General features: G+C 46.7%; 3 protein-coding genes and 1 long non-coding RNA gene across 9 annotated transcripts; 1 reads left to right on the top strand and 3 right to left on the bottom strand.

Annotated features, from left to right (window-relative positions):
• Positions 1-1,476: 1,476 nt before the first annotated feature.
• On the top strand, positions 1,477-4,381 carry LOC100825674 (vacuolar iron transporter 1.1). The gene is made up of 4 exons (XM_003579867.4): positions 1,477-1,849; positions 3,505-3,590; positions 3,687-3,801; positions 3,966-4,381. The coding sequence occupies exons 1-4, from the start codon at positions 1,617-1,619 to the stop codon at positions 4,264-4,266; spliced, it is 735 nt and encodes a 244-aa protein (XP_003579915.1). The 5' UTR covers positions 1,477-1,616; the 3' UTR covers positions 4,267-4,381.
• LOC112269371 lies at positions 2,788-4,091 on the bottom strand. Its single transcript, XR_002961222.1, has 2 exons — positions 3,949-4,091; positions 2,788-3,881 (listed from the first exon to the last, which is right to left on the bottom strand). It is a non-coding gene; the product is annotated as an uncharacterized LOC112269371 (long non-coding RNA).
• A 171-nt stretch (positions 4,382-4,552) lies between the features above and the next one.
• Positions 4,553-6,685, bottom strand: LOC100823734 (putative pentatricopeptide repeat-containing protein At1g09680). The gene has a single exon (XM_010241691.3). It carries the CDS (start codon positions 6,618-6,620, stop codon positions 4,815-4,817), a length of 1,806 nt encoding a protein of 601 aa, XP_010239993.2. The 5' UTR covers positions 6,621-6,685; the 3' UTR covers positions 4,553-4,814.
• Positions 6,686-8,712: 2,027 nt separating this feature from the next.
• LOC104585354 (protein FLOURY 1-like) lies at positions 8,713-13,638 on the bottom strand. Of its 6 annotated transcripts, XM_024456273.1 has the most exons (5): positions 12,255-13,638; positions 10,821-11,963; positions 10,195-10,296; positions 9,310-9,622; positions 8,713-9,185 (listed from the first exon to the last, which is right to left on the bottom strand). In XM_024456273.1, exon 1 carries the CDS (start codon positions 13,571-13,573, stop codon positions 12,554-12,556), a length of 1,020 nt encoding a protein of 339 aa, XP_024312041.1. In that variant the 5' UTR covers positions 13,574-13,638; the 3' UTR covers positions 8,713-9,185; positions 9,310-9,622; positions 10,195-10,296; positions 10,821-11,963; positions 12,255-12,553. The 6 variants fall into 6 exon arrangements, with proteins under 6 accessions (XP_024312041.1, XP_024312040.1, XP_024312037.1 ...); XM_024456272.1 differs by having other exon boundaries at positions 9,735-11,963; XM_024456269.1 differs by having other exon boundaries at positions 9,310-10,296.
• Positions 13,639-17,544: the final 3,906 nt, after the last annotated feature.

Raw genomic sequence — 17,544 nt, 5'->3', positions numbered from 1 at the left:
AACCGCTAGCTGTATCTTTCAAATACTGTATCCATTTCACTATTATCTGAACCTTCGTGTACACCCTCAGCTCCTTGAAACAAGACCAATATTGTAGTAGCTCAGTTCTGCGCAGGAGTATATTTTATCCATAGTGATCAAACTAAAACACAAGATCTACCCTATTGAGCATATATTTTTTTTTAGGTAATAACGCTGGAGGTGCATGAACTTGGCACGCATGTGCAAACTGGTGCATCAAGTGGAAAATGGTCCGTTCGGGTGCTTAAACTTGGCACGCGATTGCATTTTGGTTCAAAATAGTCAAACCGGGCCGGACCAAGGCCACGTGGCATGCCAAGTAGCCAAAAAGCACACGTCAGGCGCACGGGTTTTTTCGTTTAAGCCTTTTGTGGAATTGGTACATCTAGTCCATATCGCTTTGATTGAAAGGTAGGGAGGAGAAATGAACCGAAATCACTTGAACAGAATCTCCATCCGTCGGCCCTCTCCCAAATTCTCAATCCCTCTCGCACCATCGATCTCGCCGGCCGACGTCCATCGCTATGGCATCTTCGAGCACGTGCAGCTCCATACGCCACTGGAAGTACGGACCCCTGCCACTGATCGAGTGCACTAGCTGCCGGTTCCACGTGGTGGAGAGGTACACGTCTGGAACGCCAGTAAAGAAAATGCGTGATTTCGTCAAGTGCAACAACCACGATGTAAGATCTCTTTTTTTCTTCATCAATTTCTGCTACTTCTTCGGATTTGTGATCCGGTAGCCGCGGCGACGACCTCCCTCCCTCGCCGTCCCCGTACACCAACACACATGAAGGCGCAAGGACTTTGTTATGCACAGATAAAAAATAGCAGGGCCTAAATGCAAACTTACCCTCCCGAGCGAACATCCCGTGTGCCTAGCATGTGCTCTTTGCCTATGTGGCACGCCACGTGGCCTTGGTCTGGCCCTGTTTGACCCTTTTGAACCAAAATGCACTCATGTACCAAGTTTGATCACTCGAACAAACCAATTTTTCACTTGATGCACCAGTTTGCACATGCGTGCTAAGTTCATGCACCGTCATCGTTATTACCTCTTTTTTTTATTATGGAAACGTATCAGGTGAAAATCTCCATTTAGTGAAAACTTTCGATCATATCTAATGGGTTCCATAGGTCAGAATCAGATACGTGCCGCATCACCAAAATACATATGCCTTCGCTATAGGATCATATTGCACCATATTTTAAAGTCTGATGACCCTTATTGGTGTTTTCAGATATCAAGGACTAAATTGTACAGTCAACCCAAGTTCAACAACTAAACACCCCATGACAGATGACCCTTATTGGTGTTTTTTGTGGTAGATGGGCCAAGCCTGTGGGCGAGGAGAGTATACACTGCTTGCCATAAGTACCTACCACACAAAAAAGTACCCATCACACAAATATACGCCAGCCCTCCGCCGCCGCTGTGCTACTAACTTAAGCCAGCTCTATAAATCGAGATTGCCAAGAGACGGGAGTCCAAACTCCAAACGCACCGGAAGCCCGGTCGACAGACTTGTAGCTCCCGTCCTTTCCATCTGTCTCGCTCGTCGGCTTTGCTTCTGTTTCTGTCTGTCGGCGGGGCGATGGACGGCGACGTGGAGCAGCCGATGCTGGCCAAGGGCCCGCCGAGCCACCGCGAGCGGCACTTCACGGCGGGGGAGGTGGTGCGCGACGTCATCATGGGCGTCTCCGACGGCCTCACCGTGCCCTTCGCCCTCGCCGCGGGCCTCTCCGGCGCCAGCGCGCCGTCCTCGCTCGTCCTCACCGCCGGCCTCGCCGAGGTCGCCGCCGGTGCCATCTCCATGGGCCTTGGAGGGTAACCAATTAACGCTGACCCCCTCTGCTTTCCTCTTCAACAATCATGCACCGTTATTCGTCTGGCGAAGTTATCGATGTTTACGTTACAGATTGTTTTGTCCTTTTGTTCTTCTTTCTGAACTGTAACCCTTTAGAAAAACTTTAACTGCACGCACGGGTAATTTGTCCAGATCGCGTAGACATTAGAGATGCATACTCCATTGCCCCTGCTGTTAGGATTATAGATTTCTGGTACTACCTCTGTCCGACAAAAGATGTCTCAAGTTTGTCAAAATTTGGATGTAGCTAGACAATATTTAGTGTATAGATGCATTCAAATTTGATCAAAGTTGAGACATCTTTTGTCGTACGGAGTGAGTATTAGAATGCATCTGCAGCTTATCGTGAATGTACGTCTGTATTTCTGCATATCCTAGTACTTGTATGTAGAGCACTTTTAAGATGCTTCCAAATCGATACGAGCCGATAACTTTTGGTGATCTAGTGGCTAATATTGCCTCTATGAGGTAAGATGCTATCAAGATTATGTAGGGGTGTCATGGACTTTGAACTTCTACAAATAAGGAAACTATATCGTCATTAAAGAATGGAAACAAATAAGGAAGGTTATAACAGTAGTACTAATTAATTAATATTAACTCCATTCCAATTGTGGTTTCCTTGCAAGCTGGCACCATGCATGGAGTTATTTTGTTTTTTGGGACACACATTTACCAATTTTAGATGAAAAACTGGATGCATTTTGCTAGAAATATACGCTTGTAACATATCAAATACTCTGTACCTATATACATGATTGAAGTACACCGTTCTATGGACTACTAATTACTTAAGGAATTTAGACATAATGCACATTTACGACTGAAGTACATGTGCACATCTTAAGTATGTAAACATAATTTATATTCGAACGTTCTTTAAATGTGTAACTTTGGATGCTTCTGTGATAACAATACATAAATATATTGTTTTACAAATTTCACTTGGTAATAACAAAAATGAGCATATTTCAATGTACGAGGTAAAAATGAAAATAAGAGTGCGTATACAATGTTTTAAATTGTACCAACATGCATAATATGTATGGGAATCTCTATACTGGAAGGAGTGAACACTAAATCTGTCAAATACTTGTTGTACTCACCATGCTTATATAGCCAAATTTACCTTTGATCACTTGACAGCTAGGATTAAATACTCCTCTAATAGGGAGCATCTTAAATATTCTTTCGTACCTGACCTGCATATATTCACAGGGTCACGGGTGTATTTGCTGAATCTTGTTTTGTTACCTCATGAACACCCCAGTGTTAATTGTTCTGTAGGTCGCACACTGCATTCCTGTCTGGCTGACAGTACTTTGCTTTAGCTTCAACATCAACTTGTAACTTACACTTATCTAAACCCAAAACGTTACTGGCGAAAGGTTAGCCTGTGATAGACAAGTATGTGGGCTTGTGGTCCTCTTCAACGTGCTATTGTAGCATACTTTATATGTATCACAGCTTTTCAATTCAAAAAGTGCCCACAAGTCATAGTGGAGAATCTCGCTTTAAACTGTGGAACAAGACAGGATCACATTGTTTTCAATTCAAAAAGTGCCCACTAATGTATTATTGTGAATTTCTGATTCGCCACTGTGCCATGTGTTAGGTACCTGGCGGCCAAAAGCGAGGCAGATCATTACAAGCGGGAGATGAAGAGGGAGCAGGAGGAGATCATTGCCGTCCCAGAAACCGGTACATGGATATAGCAAGAAAACATGTTCCCAGATTCCTCCTTGTATGACTTGCAGCCTTACTTTTGGTGTTTTGACTTCTTTACTGATCATCCAGAGGCTGCTGAGATTGGAGATATCATGGCAGAGTATGGGCTTGAACCGCATGAGTATGGACCTGTCGTGGAGGGCCTCAGAAGGAACCCACAAGCTTGGCTCGAGTTCATGATGAGGTATGAATAGCAGCTGCTGACACTATGTATTGCTCCGTTTCTGATTGTACTTGATTAAAAATGTGGATATCGCCACATAGCTGTGAAGGAAAGAAAAATACTGTGAGCAACCAGAAATAGCATACTGCACATGATTGATTTACTAACCGGAGCATCGTGTTCAGGTTTGAACTCGGATTGGAGAAGCCGGACCCTAGAAGAGCTTTGCAGAGTGCTTTCACAATAGCGCTATCTTATGTCATCGGTGGATTGGTCCCTCTCCTGCCCTACATGTTCATCTCCACAGTCCAGGACGCCATGCTCACATCAGTCGTAGTCACACTTCTTGCGCTCCTCGTCTTTGGGTACATAAAGGGTCGCTTTACTGGAAGCCGCCCGTTCCTTAGCGCTATACAGACTACTATAATTGGTGCTGTTGCTTCTGCTGCAGCATATGGAATGGCGAAGGCTGTGCAAGCTAGATAGGTTGTTCAGGGGCCTTTCTGCATTTGTATCCAAACTTTTGACTAGTCTGCAATGAATTCAGATCCTTTGAACAATGCATTACATTATCAATTGCCGACGAAGCTAGTCTTGTTTACCTTTCTCTTAGTCATGAATAAATGTTGATAAGATAAAATAAAAATATTACGAGCTCTCATCCGGCTATGCAGAGGGAGAATCATCTCAGCCCTTGTAGCCTATATACATGGGCCAGCAACACATCATTGGTACATATGACAGGTAGACCAACTGCTCAAGACGTCTCAAATTTCAACCTTGGAGTAAACATCTGTCACCATCTTCATAAATTTACTGATCAGAGAAGTGAAAGTACATAATCAAGAAACATATGTGGTATTCTGGTTGTCAATATTTTAGAATCCTGAGCTTCGAGGAGTGGATTGGCATTATTCACCTGCCTAAACTTGCTGACCCTATTCAGTATTCATATTCCATTTTTCTGTCTTCCAGATCAAGGGCCGTTTACTGACGAGTGAGTAGTCAAAATACCTTTACCCACTTCAGCAACCTTATCTATCGTGGTAGTTCTTAGCTGGCTTCTTCTTGGCGAGTTCGCTGATTAGTGAAGTATAGACAGCAAAATCTGGCACCATTCCTTTTGAACTCTCCAGTTCTTCAGAATTGGCAACTTTTCCATGCTTGCATTGCCCATCCAGAAGAATGTTGTATGTGATATCATCTGGGGACACACCTATATTAAGCATTGCATGCAGAAGCATGTCAGCATTCTTCATCTGCCCCAGCTTGCAGAGCCCATTCATAATCACATTATATGTCACAACTCCCGGTTTTTTACCCTTGTTCTGCATCTCCTTCAGTAGTTTGAAGCCTGTCTTCACGTCACCTTTTCTACAGAAGGCATCAATCACCATTGTGTAGGTCGTGTTGTCAGGCTCCAAAGCAGCTTCCATCATCTCACGCAGAACCCTCTCAGCATCGACTGGCCGTCCTGCTTTGCTCAGCCCCGAGATGAGCGCTGTATATGTCACCTCATCCAATGAAACCTCCTTTTCTGCCATCTTCTGTTTAATATCCATTGCCATGTCTAGTTTGCCGTCCTTGCAACAACCATCAATGAGGGTAGTGTAAGTCACCTTATCCGGCTTGAGACCCGCATTCTTCATCTCTTCCACGATGCTTTCAGCAGCCTTCAAATTTCTCGCCCGACAAAGCCCGTTCACCAGTGCGTTGTATGCCACCAAATCTGGCATGACGCCTCTTACTCTCATATCCTGGTACAAGTCCATCCCAGCATTCACATTCCCCTCCTTGCAATGTGCATCTATCAACGTTGTGAACACAACGGCGTTGGGGTTCACGCCTGTATCACGCATTTCATTAAACATCTTTACCGCGTTCTCCATCCTCCCTGTCCTGCAGAAACCCTTTATCAGAGCACCATAAGTATAGACGTCCGGTTTGACGCCCACATCCGACATTTCCTTATACAGACCATCTACAGCGTCCAGATCACGTGCCCTACACATGCCTGAAATCAAGGTGTTGAAGGTGACCACTGTCGGCTGCACGCTCCTCCGCATTTCGTCGAACACCTTGCGTGCACTCACAAGCTCCCCGAGTCTAACAAAATCTCGCATCAGCACGTTGAACAGTCTGGTCTCCGGGGCCATGCCCGCGTCAAGCAGCTGCAGGTAGAAGGTGTATGCTTCGGGAGTACTCGGGAGCCGGCTCATGAGGCCGGAGCACACGGGTGCCGGTAGGGAGATGCCGCGGCGGAGGGCGAGGAGGACGAGGGAGCACGCGTCGGGCAGGAGGCCCTCGTCGGCGTATGCCGCGGCGAGCTCCGACACGAGAGGGGCGGGGTCGCCGGGGGAGGCGGCGGGGAGGAGGTCTGGGAGAAGGCGCGGCGCGGAGGAGCGGCCGAGCCGGGAGGCCAGGAGGCGGAGGAGCGGGCGGGCGAGGTGCGGGAGGCGGTGGACGAGGAGGTGGTGGGACATGGAGAGGAAGGAGGAGGGCGTGTGCCGGAAGAGGCCGGGAGGGGAGGCGAGGAGGAGGAGGCGGAATAGGGAGAGGATCGGGAGCGGCGGGAGGGAGAGCGGGTTGCGGCGGAGGAGGGAGAGGAAGTGGCCGGAGGTGAAAGCCGGGAGCAGGCGGAGGAGCGGCGGTGGAGCGGTGGCCGGGAGCGGGGCGGGGTGGACCGGCAGAGCGAGGGCGACTTCGGAGGCGGCGACGATCAGGGGGTCGGCCTCGGTCGTGGACGGCGAGTGCGACGGCGGCGGCTGCGGCGGTGGGGCGTACCATGGGAGAGAGGAGGGTGGCGGGGGGTGCTGCCGAGGGCGGAGGGCTCTCCGCATTGTGTATGGTGGGGTGGGATCAGAGGGAGTGGCCTCAGAGTCAGGGGGAATAGCTCGGTTCAACGGATGGAGAATACACTGATACCGTTCCATCAGTTCTACGCTCCATTCCTTAAGAGCTCGGTTCGTTTAAGAGTTCAGATCGTTAGGCTCATTAACCTTAACGATCTTCAAATCATGTTCGGTTCAGTTCGTTAATATTCCCAAGCGCTCGTCGGACGCTCGTTAACAGTGAAAAGAGAGTAGACGTCGCCCTCGAGTCTTCGTTGACGAGTCTATTGTAAGGTCAAGGTTGCAAGACGAGAGGAAGAGGTCAGAGGGTGGGAGGGGAGAGAGCCGAACTATTCGATCGGCACGCACATGTGATAAAACTAACAAGCATGCTCGTTGCTCGTTAGCTCGTTATTGTTAACGGGTTTCACGAGGTGCTCTAACCGGTTTGTTGGTCTAACACGCCAAGCTCTAAATAAGCCGAGCACGGAACGAGCAGAATTGCTCGCTGAGTACCGTGTAAAAAACCCAGCCCATGCCTACTCTCTTTTTCAAAAACCGGGAGACCCTCTTCGACAGCTCGGTTCAACATTGCTTGAAGTGTGATTGAGCATTAAGACGCAAAGGTTTTATTACGTTTTATTTGAAGTACTTGTTCCGAGTACAGTTCTGATAAATCTGCCTCGTCCTCAGGAGAACTACCAAGATTTGGTTGGTTTTAGGGAAATTAAACATTTGGCTTTTGCAAATCATGCAAGTTGAATGACGGCTCTTTCATTCCTTCTCAAAACAATCAATGAATTTGCAGACATGATCCCATATTGAACAGGCAAGCTCCAGAAACATTAGACTTTGTTCGCATTGAGGAAGTTCCAGATATTATCTTTGCTCGCGCAGGCCAGCTTACGACCAAACCGTGGAGCACGAAATGCAGTGAAAGGTCGAAAGAGGTCAAAATCAAACATGACAACAAGGGTAGTACCTGAGCAACTGTATTCAGCCCAACAAACAACTACAGGTGGAAGTGAGACAAGTGACAAATCGTTGTGCTGCTGGACTTCTCCGTGAGTTTACAAACGAACTGATGGAACACCTCAACCAATCCAAGAGAATCAGAGGATCTCAAAGCAGCCACTGACACAAAAGTTGAACAAATATCGAAGTGAAGAAATAACAAGTCAGCGAACACACGAAGAATTATGTCATGGTTAAACCGAATTGAGGTTCAAAGAGTGGTATAGCGCACTGTCCATTTGCTGCTGTTGTTGTCGAGCTCAGAAAATGGTATGCATCTCAAGACAAATAAATCTGACAGAGTTTAGGGCCATCGTAGTATTTATGGAACCAAAGAGGCACGTCTTGACTTACGAGAGCAAGATCGATCTTGGCTAGACTTTAACGAGGGCAGCTACAAAATTAGAACTAGAAGTGTGCTTCCTTTGCCAATGAACAAAACCACAGCAAGAAGATTGATGAATAAAGGCGTATTTGTGCAGGCAATGGTGGCTTTCTACCTATAAACACATCTAGAAATGGTTGAGAAAACTGGACAATCCCGCCAGAGGGTATTCTCAATTACATAAACAGGAAGGAGAATCTTGAATCCAAACTCATCAGTCTAATGAAGTACAAAGTACTTCACCACGGATGCCTACCACTAGATGTATGTTTGCGTATGAGCATGACAATCAATCTATAACACACCACAACACAAACTACATGGCAAACAGATAGGAAAGGTGGATCATCGAACCAGGTCTACGTTGGTTCTGTTTTGCTGCTTCATTGATCTCCGTTGCGCAACATTCAAACACAACTTTCACAAATTCCCTTGCCAGTTGGTACCAATTGGGTTAATAAAATGTTGAATTACAATAGCTGAGATCACTGAAACCAAGAAACTGTTGCAGTAAAATCGAACTTCACGTTCTCAAGGCTAATGTGATTACATACCTAGTTTGTGGATGCATAGAATTTATGAAGTATAATTCCTACAGAGATGGGTGCTGACTTTTTTGCTAAACCAATTGAAGCAGCAAATGGCTTCAGACATACCGGTCAATGATTTTTCAGATTCCTTCAGACCAATGACTCTGGCTAATTAGAAAAAAGGAAATAAAATATCACATGCTATAATTGATTACAGTGTGCATCAAGAATTCAAGATAAATCCTGAAACAGGATGTGTTACACAACACTAATGCAAAGACTGCTATAGGAATCTACTTGTAAATAAGATACACGCACGACTAAGCAAGTATCTAGCTCTTAAGTTTTCACAGCAAAAACTTTTGGAAGCTGCAGCAAATGATTGCAATCTAACAAATTTTGTGAATTGTCTTTGGACATAATAAGATGTCGTCGATTCATGCACATAGATGTCCAACAAATTAAAAGCTGAGTACCATTCGAAGAGAGCACTCTGCTCATGTGGAATCCACTGTTGAGCAGCTCAACATTGAACTGTTTTGTATGTCCATACCCCATCTGAGACAACTAACCCGTCCGAGTAGGTCACATCACGTATTCGTCGCTCATGACATGACCGACTCCCTGACAAAAGGCCCCTTCCACCTGACAAAAAGAGCTCACGGGAACAAGTTAACAAAAAGAAGACCCATAATAGGACATCAACTGAAGAAATTAACAGTAGAATAATGAGAAGCTACTTCTCCTTGAAGAAAGTTTATAATAATACCTTTCAACATATTCAATCGCAGTTCTCTTTGAACTGGATCTGGAAATAAAATGCTCCAATAAGCTCAAGGCCTGCAAAGACAAAACCTCTTCACTGGTGACTATCAACTTTGTGTTCTCTGAAGTCTCTAGGCTCCAGAGTCCAGAAGACCGTGATCATTTATTTCCGCAGTGCCTTTCAGCAAACCGTCTTGGAACTCCATTGGCATCGATTTTACTTCACTCCATGATCACAACGCCCTCTTGACTTAAGTCAAGTCTAGCTTCAGCAAACCTTTCTTCAGAGAGGCTTTTATCATGGCAGCTTGGCACATCTGGAAGCAGCACAATAGCAAAATCTTTGATAGAATCAGTCCTAGTTTAGGTTCTTGGCGAGTACTCTTGAAAAGAGATACTTATTTGCTTTCTTTTAGGCTCAAGTCAGACCTTGCCAATTGTAGTTGCCGGGCTGGATTCCTCCATCCCTTCCTTCTGTTTTAAATTTCCCCCCTATGTACAGCTATCTTGTAATTATTTCCTCTTCTAATAAAATATTACTATTGGGACCTCCCCTACAGTTTTCCCGTAATAAAAAATGAAATGGGTTTCTCCGTCTACCTCTACGTTGACATAATTTGAACTTACTGGAAAAGGAATTAACAACCAACACCAACACTAGAAACTAAAAGGCATACAGTAAACCAATAGTAGATAGTATAGCAAGTAAATATGCTGGCGCTGCAGCCTCGAAACTAGATTATAATTCGTAAGTGTAATACGACACTATTAATCCATGATCTGCGGTATCTGAAATGAGCTGAAGACTATAAAGCTGGCTTACATTTCTGAAAGTAAGTATAAATACCCAGATGACTCATCTGTTAGAGAAGATTGAGACATACGATACCTATCTGTCACAATTCCACAGCAGGATGAAGCTCTGCCCAGAGTCGTATATAAGATCACTATCCAAAATCCTTATGTCTACAGTAAGAAAATCAATATCTACCTGCAGTATCCAACATGACAAATCTTGGTGTAAGTGCATGATCGACCAAAGGAGTCCCATTCCTATAAAACCATTTCAGCAAACAAGTGGTCGACGGTATATACTGGAGCTAAGCTGCTAGAAACGCTCAAAGATCAGTCCAGTGGAGCGGCATTTGGAGGGAATCGAGAGGTGGGGAGAGAGAGGGAACAGGTGGTGGACAGAAAATCAGGAGATTGTGAAAGAGAGGGAAGGCGAGCAGAAAAATATCTCTTCCCCAAGTGGTGCACATACAGGGATATGAGAACATTAATTGCGAGAGCATTACGTGGCGCCACGGTAAATGCGGTGCCAGGCTGAAAAATCGGAGAAATTAGGAAACCATCCGTCTTTAGAAGTGGCTAATCATACATGCACAATGATAGATCCAGGATGCTTCCCTTGTTTCCAAGAAAGAAAATAACATAGATGAATGGCCTAACTGAAAGGATAGTGTTATGCTGAACCTAGACAAACTAGTGGTCTACAAATTGTTTCACTCCTACCTGAAATGTGCATAGTCACTGATGGCCTTGCCACATCGGAAGCAGAGTGCCAGAGCGACTAACCACAGTTGCCGCACTCCATTTTATTGCACCTGCCAAAAAGGCCAGATTTGCTGATGGCCATTTGGCATTATGGAAAAAATCAAGCATCGTTGTACACCATTTCTATGCTCAACATTTCCTCCACCATGTCCGTCGCAGTCATCCCGCCTGACGCCTCAAACAGAAATTTGGAGACAGCAGATGGCAAACAGTTCAGTACATTGGGACAAATGGTTGTTAATATCTACAATGTACCATGAAAGTTCAGCCAGGTGTAGGCTACCACTATGGCACAGTTAAACAAGAATGTGGCATAGACTAAGTTGTGTTCTTCCAAACGAGACTCAAGATGATTCCTTATAAATAGCAAATAATCTTTCGGTGTGACTAGGCAGTATTTTTTTTAATGTGTACGCCGGTAGGCATACACTACTTGTATTTATACGAGTCGGAAAACAGTACAAACATAGGTTACAAACGCGTACAAATTACAAATACGAAGGAAGAAAACAAGCCATATGGCTGGCGGCACAATACTTCAGAAAACACCCTCAACAAAAGGAAACAAGCAAAAAAAGGTACCTTTGGTCTGGTTAAGGCATATCATGCACATATTGAGGTCCTCAAGAAAAGATTGATAGCACTTCTAACTCTAACTTATCATTGGAGGTATTATAGAATCCAAAGAGAGACTTCTTGAGAAGCACAGGTATCTCCTTTATGCGATATAATATCTGGACCAGAGATATGACAAAGAAGAATTAAATATCCAGTAAACCCACTGTTATACGGTACCACAACCTGCCCCAGTCGCTCGCTCTGCCCAAATGGTGTCATGACACATCCATTTAACCATGCCTGTAAAAGAGGTTCATTTATTTTTGCTTGGGCAGGCCTGTCCGACCGTGGAAGTAACCATATCAATATCAAAGAAGGCAGACATTTAAAGAAAAAATATGCAAACTACCAAAACTAAAATTCACCATCCCAAAGCAATTCAACAGCACTGATGGCCAGAACAAGAAACTTGGGAATAGTTGAGCCACCTTTGTTTCCAAATTCAGCCAGATCATCTCCATATATTGCTACCAATGCCATCAGCTGCAGTGAATGAAGACATCAGGTGAGCAAACAAATAATCGATGCACAAAGTGCAAAGCATTCATCTTTGTGTTGATGAAATGTGACTTGTAACTCAACAAGTCCCAATTCATAAATGCCTTATGAGGTACTCCACGGCAGGATCTTACAACTAAACAGAAGATTTTATCATTATCGGTTCCAGCATCATGTACCAAAGGACTACTACTCCACTACAGAATTCATAATAATAGACTTAAAGAGTTATGCAAACAACATCTGAGCGTTGGCGCAGTTGAAACCATCAATTACCATTGTTAATCACATCTTAAGAGTTTGCAAAGGATAGTATATATACAGGTGGCTATTACATATCTCTTCTGCAGATTTTGCCTGCTTAAGGATTATCACAAGTTCACAACAGCACCAGCTATCAAAATTTGAGCACTGGGAGGCCCTATATGGCTGCTGACCGCCGATCATAAAATGAGGAACCTGAACGGCCAAGAACATTCCCAGCTTCAGGCTGACGTTACTGTTCCATTCAGCTACCAGGGAAGCAGGATCTACAACCGCTTGTCTCGGTCATCCTCGCTTGTCTCTGACAGGGCTCAATCAAATGTCAACTCTTGCTCCCCACATTGCATGCCAAACTTATTGATCATCCACTGAAGAGACTCTATCACCTGCCGGTCATACAGCTGCTTCTGCTGAGCCATCTCCCTGAACTGACGCGCCTCACGCTCCACCAGCGCCTTCTCATTCCGCAGGCACGCAATCTTGGCCATCGCCTCATCGGCTGCAGAAGCCGACGCACGCCTCTCCTTCTCCAGCTCCTCTAGCGCTGCCTCCTTCAGCCTCCTCTCCCATGCAAGCCGCCGCCTCAGCCACTCCATGGTGCCCTCTTCCGCGCCCTTCACCTCGCTAGCATTGCCCTCGTCCTCCGTGTCGGCCTCCTGCTCTAGTTCCGAAGCCAGCGACCTCGCAACCAGCTTATCGGAGCAGCCGCTAGAGCGGGCGCCCTCCGCGGTGGGGCCCAGGCTGCCATTTTGCATACCCCGTGTCTTCGTCCCGCACACGGTGCAGACGACGCCTCTGACGCGCAATGCTTTCACCGTGGCGCCCGAGCTTCCGACGATCTTCTCCACGGCATCGCAGCGCTTGCCGAGGCGCCAAACAGCGATTGCCAAGAACAGAAGGGTCATGGCAAGAAACAGTTGATGGGCGCTCACGGAGCGAGAAAGGGAGACCCAGTGCGCGGCGGAGGCCCACTCGCCGCCGACCTCGGACTCGGAGGCGTGTAGCATCGCGAAGAATCCGAGCGCGGAGCCGACGATGAAGTAAACCGCACCGACGCCGGGCATAAAGGCGAAAGAGACGCCGGAGAGCGGCTTCAGGAAACCGGCACTGGAGATGCGGTTCCAGCCACCCATGACGAAGAGACTGGGGCCAGGTTCGCTCCAATTCGGATGAAATTTCGGTGGAAATAGGCAAGCTTTAAGGGCGGCTGCGGGTGCTGTTCCGATCGAATTGCTTGGATCCCAAGGAGATCTTGGAGATCCCGGGGGTTCTAGGGAGGGGCGTGGGGATTGGGGGAAGACGAAGAGTCTGGTGAAGCCGAAGCTTGGCATCCGGCGGCACCGCGGCAGTAGGGTTCTGCACTTCTGCTCGAGTAAAGGAGATTTTCTGGATAAGTTGTGGGCGGTCTCGCTGCCTTGTGGGTCTCATGACTTACATGGTCCCAGATTGTCGGTTTGTGGTTTTCGTGATGTGCCGGGCCCAGGAAAATGAAGGGACATGGGGGGGATAGTCGTATCGGCTTAGGTGATTCTTTACACACGGTTAAAACGATGACAATTGGGCCAAAACATAGGTCGGGCCCACATGTCTGAGGGCGGTGAGGTTGTAATCCGGAGAGAATCTAGCACAGGGGAATTGTTTAAATAAACGTGGTTAGGAAGATGATGCGGGATGTGGTCCAGATAAACGGTGAATTACAGGTGCAATTAAGGGAGATTGTTGTGGGAGAGTCGATTGATAGATTTGACCTGCTATTCTAATTTTTATTTTATTTTTTCTTGAGGAAAAGACCTGCTAGGAAGACATGAAAAGTCTCGCCGCGTGGGCGAAGGTTTTTATACAAGTTTACTTCCAAACGTTAATCTCACTGGCAGGATGTCCGTGCGCTGCCACGGTCCAGGCAAACCATTTTTAGGTTTTTCTTTCTTTTTTTTCTTCTTTTTTTTATTTTTTTTAGTCACACCTGTTTTTTCTCTTGGGCCAGTTTTTTCGAGAGCGCCAAGCCCATGTCCGCGGTAGCACTCGTACACGTCTTCCTTTTCGTGCCACAAGCAGCACACACACGTGTCGTCCGCAGCAATCTTCGCCCTCGACGATGCCTCCTCGGCCCGTGATCCGTCCAGGTGCTCTGAACCGTATCCGACGGTCCTTTCCTTTCTTTTCCCCTCCTCAATTATCCCCCATAATCACGGCTGAACCGCCTTAGCGCACGTTATCGTAGCGGCTCCCATTGGCCCAGATCAACACGCCAGGGATGAGAGCTGAGAGAATGAACCCGTTCCTTTGTTTTCTCTGAATTTAAACGGCGTTTGATAAGATGGAGCCTGCATGCCAGAGCCGTCGGCACTCGGATGGAAGGAGGCACCACATGCTGGACCATATGGTACATCGCAGGATCAATTTGCCGTTGCAAGGTCGAATGTGTAAAGAGATATCATTGGGTTTTTAATTGTGTTTTCTCCGCTGCGTCACGGGAAAATATTTTTGTTGGATTAGGAAGGGTCTCCTATTGGGTTGCGCCAGGAGAGGGGAGCTCAGCCATCTAAAACGGACAAAGGAGTGGTTTGCGGGCGGGCGGACGAGGTGGGTCTCAGGGGCTTGACAAAAAAAAAGGGAGTAAATAAGGTGGAACTAGGGCTGCAAAAGGGTGACCCTCAGGGTACCCTTTGACCCTCCTTAGTTCAAACAAATGAACTAAAATTTTAAAAAGACACAATTTTTTTGGAAAACTAGTTCATTTGTTTAAACTAAGGAGGATCAAAAGGTACCCTAAGGGTCACCATGTTGCACCTCTAGGTGGAACGGTCCGTATCTTTTACTCTCTCCGATCCTAAATTGTTGTCGAAATATTACATGTATCTAGACACTTTTTATGAATAGATACATCCATATTTGGGCATATTTGAGTCAAGAATTTAGGATCAGAGGAAGTACATTGGTACATATATAGATATAGATAGATTTGGTCCAGGTAATGGGTCAGCCGGCTTAGTAGGCCTGATACACATTCAATCTTGAGGGCCCATAAATTTTATGGGATATATATAGATATATTCGGTGCAGGTAATGGGCCAGACGGTTTAGTAGGTCTAATATACATATAATTCTGATGGGCCACTAATTTTATGGCAAGCTTGACAGACGACGGTGAAGAGAACAGTTCATATTTTTTAGATAGTTATACATTTTTTTTCCCAGGTACGTACGCGTGCCCATCCTATTTTTCTGAAAAAGGAGGTAGAACTAGCACGTATGTACTCACACAATCGAAGACTCGATCCACTTGTATGTTCTTTGCTCAAAGCAACATAGAAGGATGAGTACACGACGATTATAAATTGCAATTGCGAACCGTTGTGGCCGGGAAACAGATACCTTGACGAATTTGACAACTACAATTTTACATCACACAAACCTTAAGTATCATCGCCTACACGTTGCCGCCGCCGCCGCCGCCGCCGGAGCTGCGCCATCCTTTTAGGAGCGCGAACAGCACCACGACGGCAATGCCCAGGAAAAAGGTCACGGCAGTTCAGAGTGTTGGTTGTTGCTGGAAATCTTTTGCAGAGTTCACGTAAGCAGGTCGACGCCGATAAATGCTGGACGATGCGGTCAGATTCATGGTGCTTGTACTGCACGATCCTTCTGGTATCTGGTCCATCTATTTTCTCGTCGGACACTCATGCTGGGCCGGACCCTATTAGTACAGCAACCTGTTCTTCTAGTATGTCCGGTATTTCCGGTAGCCCACTTAATAGTTTATTGCTCTACCGGTCCAGGTCCAGCCTGCATAAACATGCGTCGGCACAAGTGGCTCCCCCAATTTCAATTTATGTACTTATTTTTTATCTTTCGTTTTTGTCTCAGCCATGGTTCAAAAGAGCGTTAAAAAACAGACGCTTAAGGGAGGCAGTAGCAAACCGCGTCGATTTGCACTGAGCGCGAGATTGCACGCTAACCACGATTAAGCGTGGCGCTTAAATTTGAGCGGGCGCTTCCGCGCGCATTAGCGATGCTTTTCTGCAGAAGCGTCGGCCTGAGCGCTGATGGTGGCGGGCAGGAGACCTGAAATTGGTGGGCTGGAGGGATGGAAACCGAGGTAGAAAAGGAAAGAGATTTCCAGCGATGACGGTGGTGGGCGGGAGACCTAAAATTGGCGGCGCCGGAGGGAAGGAAACGGAGGTAGAAAAGGAAAGGGAGGGAAATTGCAGCCGGGAAAATTGGAGATAGAAAAGAAAAGAGAGGGAAATGGCTGCCCGGGAAATTTGAGGTAGAAAGGAAAGAGAGGGAAATTGCGGCCGGGGAAATTGGAGGTAGAAAAGGAAAGGGAGGGAAATTGCGGCTTCTCCAACGCCTCCCTCCACCTCTGTCGGGGGGATGACCCCTGGCAGATTCATGACGACACAACACTAACCGAGGTGACGGTGGCAAAGCCGGCATGGTTATGTATGTCGGCATTGTAAAGTCAAACTAACATTAAGCCGGCATCCTGGACATGTGCCGGCATGACTATGTTCTCTTATGAGCTTGTAGGATAAAGACGAGCACCTTGATCTCGGCCCACGCCGAGATCTCTCAACGGTCTTATCTTGACCACGCGGCAGAGGATAAAGCAGCATCATCATTATCGTGGAAAAGGCGGTCGCCGCTTACATACCGGTGCCAGGCGACTGCACAAGAGAAGCACCGAAAGAGAATCTCTGACGGAAGCCGGCAGAGGATAGCGGTACTTTCTGCAGGGTGCCAGGGAAAAGGAAAATTGTCTTGTCCCCTACGGTGCCACCGGGAGGGAACCGAGCCGCGTGCCCGGCGGGGCCCAAGGAAGATGACATTAGGACTCGGCCCACATGTCAGTGTGACATGGGCGGCGTATAAATAGAACCTTACCCCTCTGTAGAAAGGGACGGAGCACTTAGGCATCTACGATTTCACTTTCTTTTTCTTCTTCCTCAAGAATACAGCTCAAGGAGCGCCATTGTAGAGTTTGTCTATCTTGGCTAATACAACAAAGCAGGAGTAGGAGTCTTACCTCGACAAGAGGGCTCCGAATCTGGGTAATCAGTGCGTGTTTGTGTAACTTGTGCGTGTTTCCCTTCATGTCCTCCCTCCTTCAGTTCCTACTTCGTCCATCGGCCCCAATTTAAGCCATCCTATGACATCTGCCGTGACACCACCACGATAGTTGGCGCTCACCGTGGGGCCAGCAGCGGCGCTAGCTAGAGTCTTCATCCGGACGGGAAGCTTTCTCGCCACCGGAGAGCGCGTGGTCTCCGGTTTGGTCTAGAGATTCGGCTCTCTGGGC

The sequence above is a fragment of the Brachypodium distachyon genome, chromosome 5 (assembly GCF_000005505.3).
Source record: "Brachypodium distachyon strain Bd21 chromosome 5, Brachypodium_distachyon_v3.0, whole genome shotgun sequence".
NCBI classification, from domain to species: Eukaryota; Viridiplantae; Streptophyta; class Magnoliopsida; order Poales; family Poaceae; genus Brachypodium; species Brachypodium distachyon.
Note: the sequence above shows the minus strand (reverse complement) of the source record. Positions and strands in the feature narration are given on the sequence as shown.

What these genes read in the sequence shown, in the direction of transcription:
- LOC100825674 (XM_003579867.4), top strand. Translation starts at nt 1,617, where the DNA reads ATGGACGGCGACGTGGAGCAGCCGATGCTGGCCAAGGGCCCGCCGAGC. An exon ending in CATTGCCGTCCCAGAAACCG is followed by an intron (nt 3,591 to 3,686) that starts GTACATGGATAT and finishes CTGATCATCCAG; the next exon opens with AGGCTGCTGAGATTGGAGAT. An exon ending in TGGCTCGAGTTCATGATGAG is followed by an intron (nt 3,802 to 3,965) that starts GTATGAATAGCA and finishes CATCGTGTTCAG; the next exon opens with GTTTGAACTCGGATTGGAGA.
- LOC100823734 (XM_010241691.3), bottom strand. Translation starts at nt 6,620, where the DNA reads ATGCGGAGAGCCCTCCGCCCTCGGCAGCACCCCCCGCCACCCTCCTCT.
- LOC104585354 (XM_024456268.1), bottom strand. Translation starts at nt 13,573, where the DNA reads ATGCCAAGCTTCGGCTTCACCAGACTCTTCGTCTTCCCCCAATCCCCA.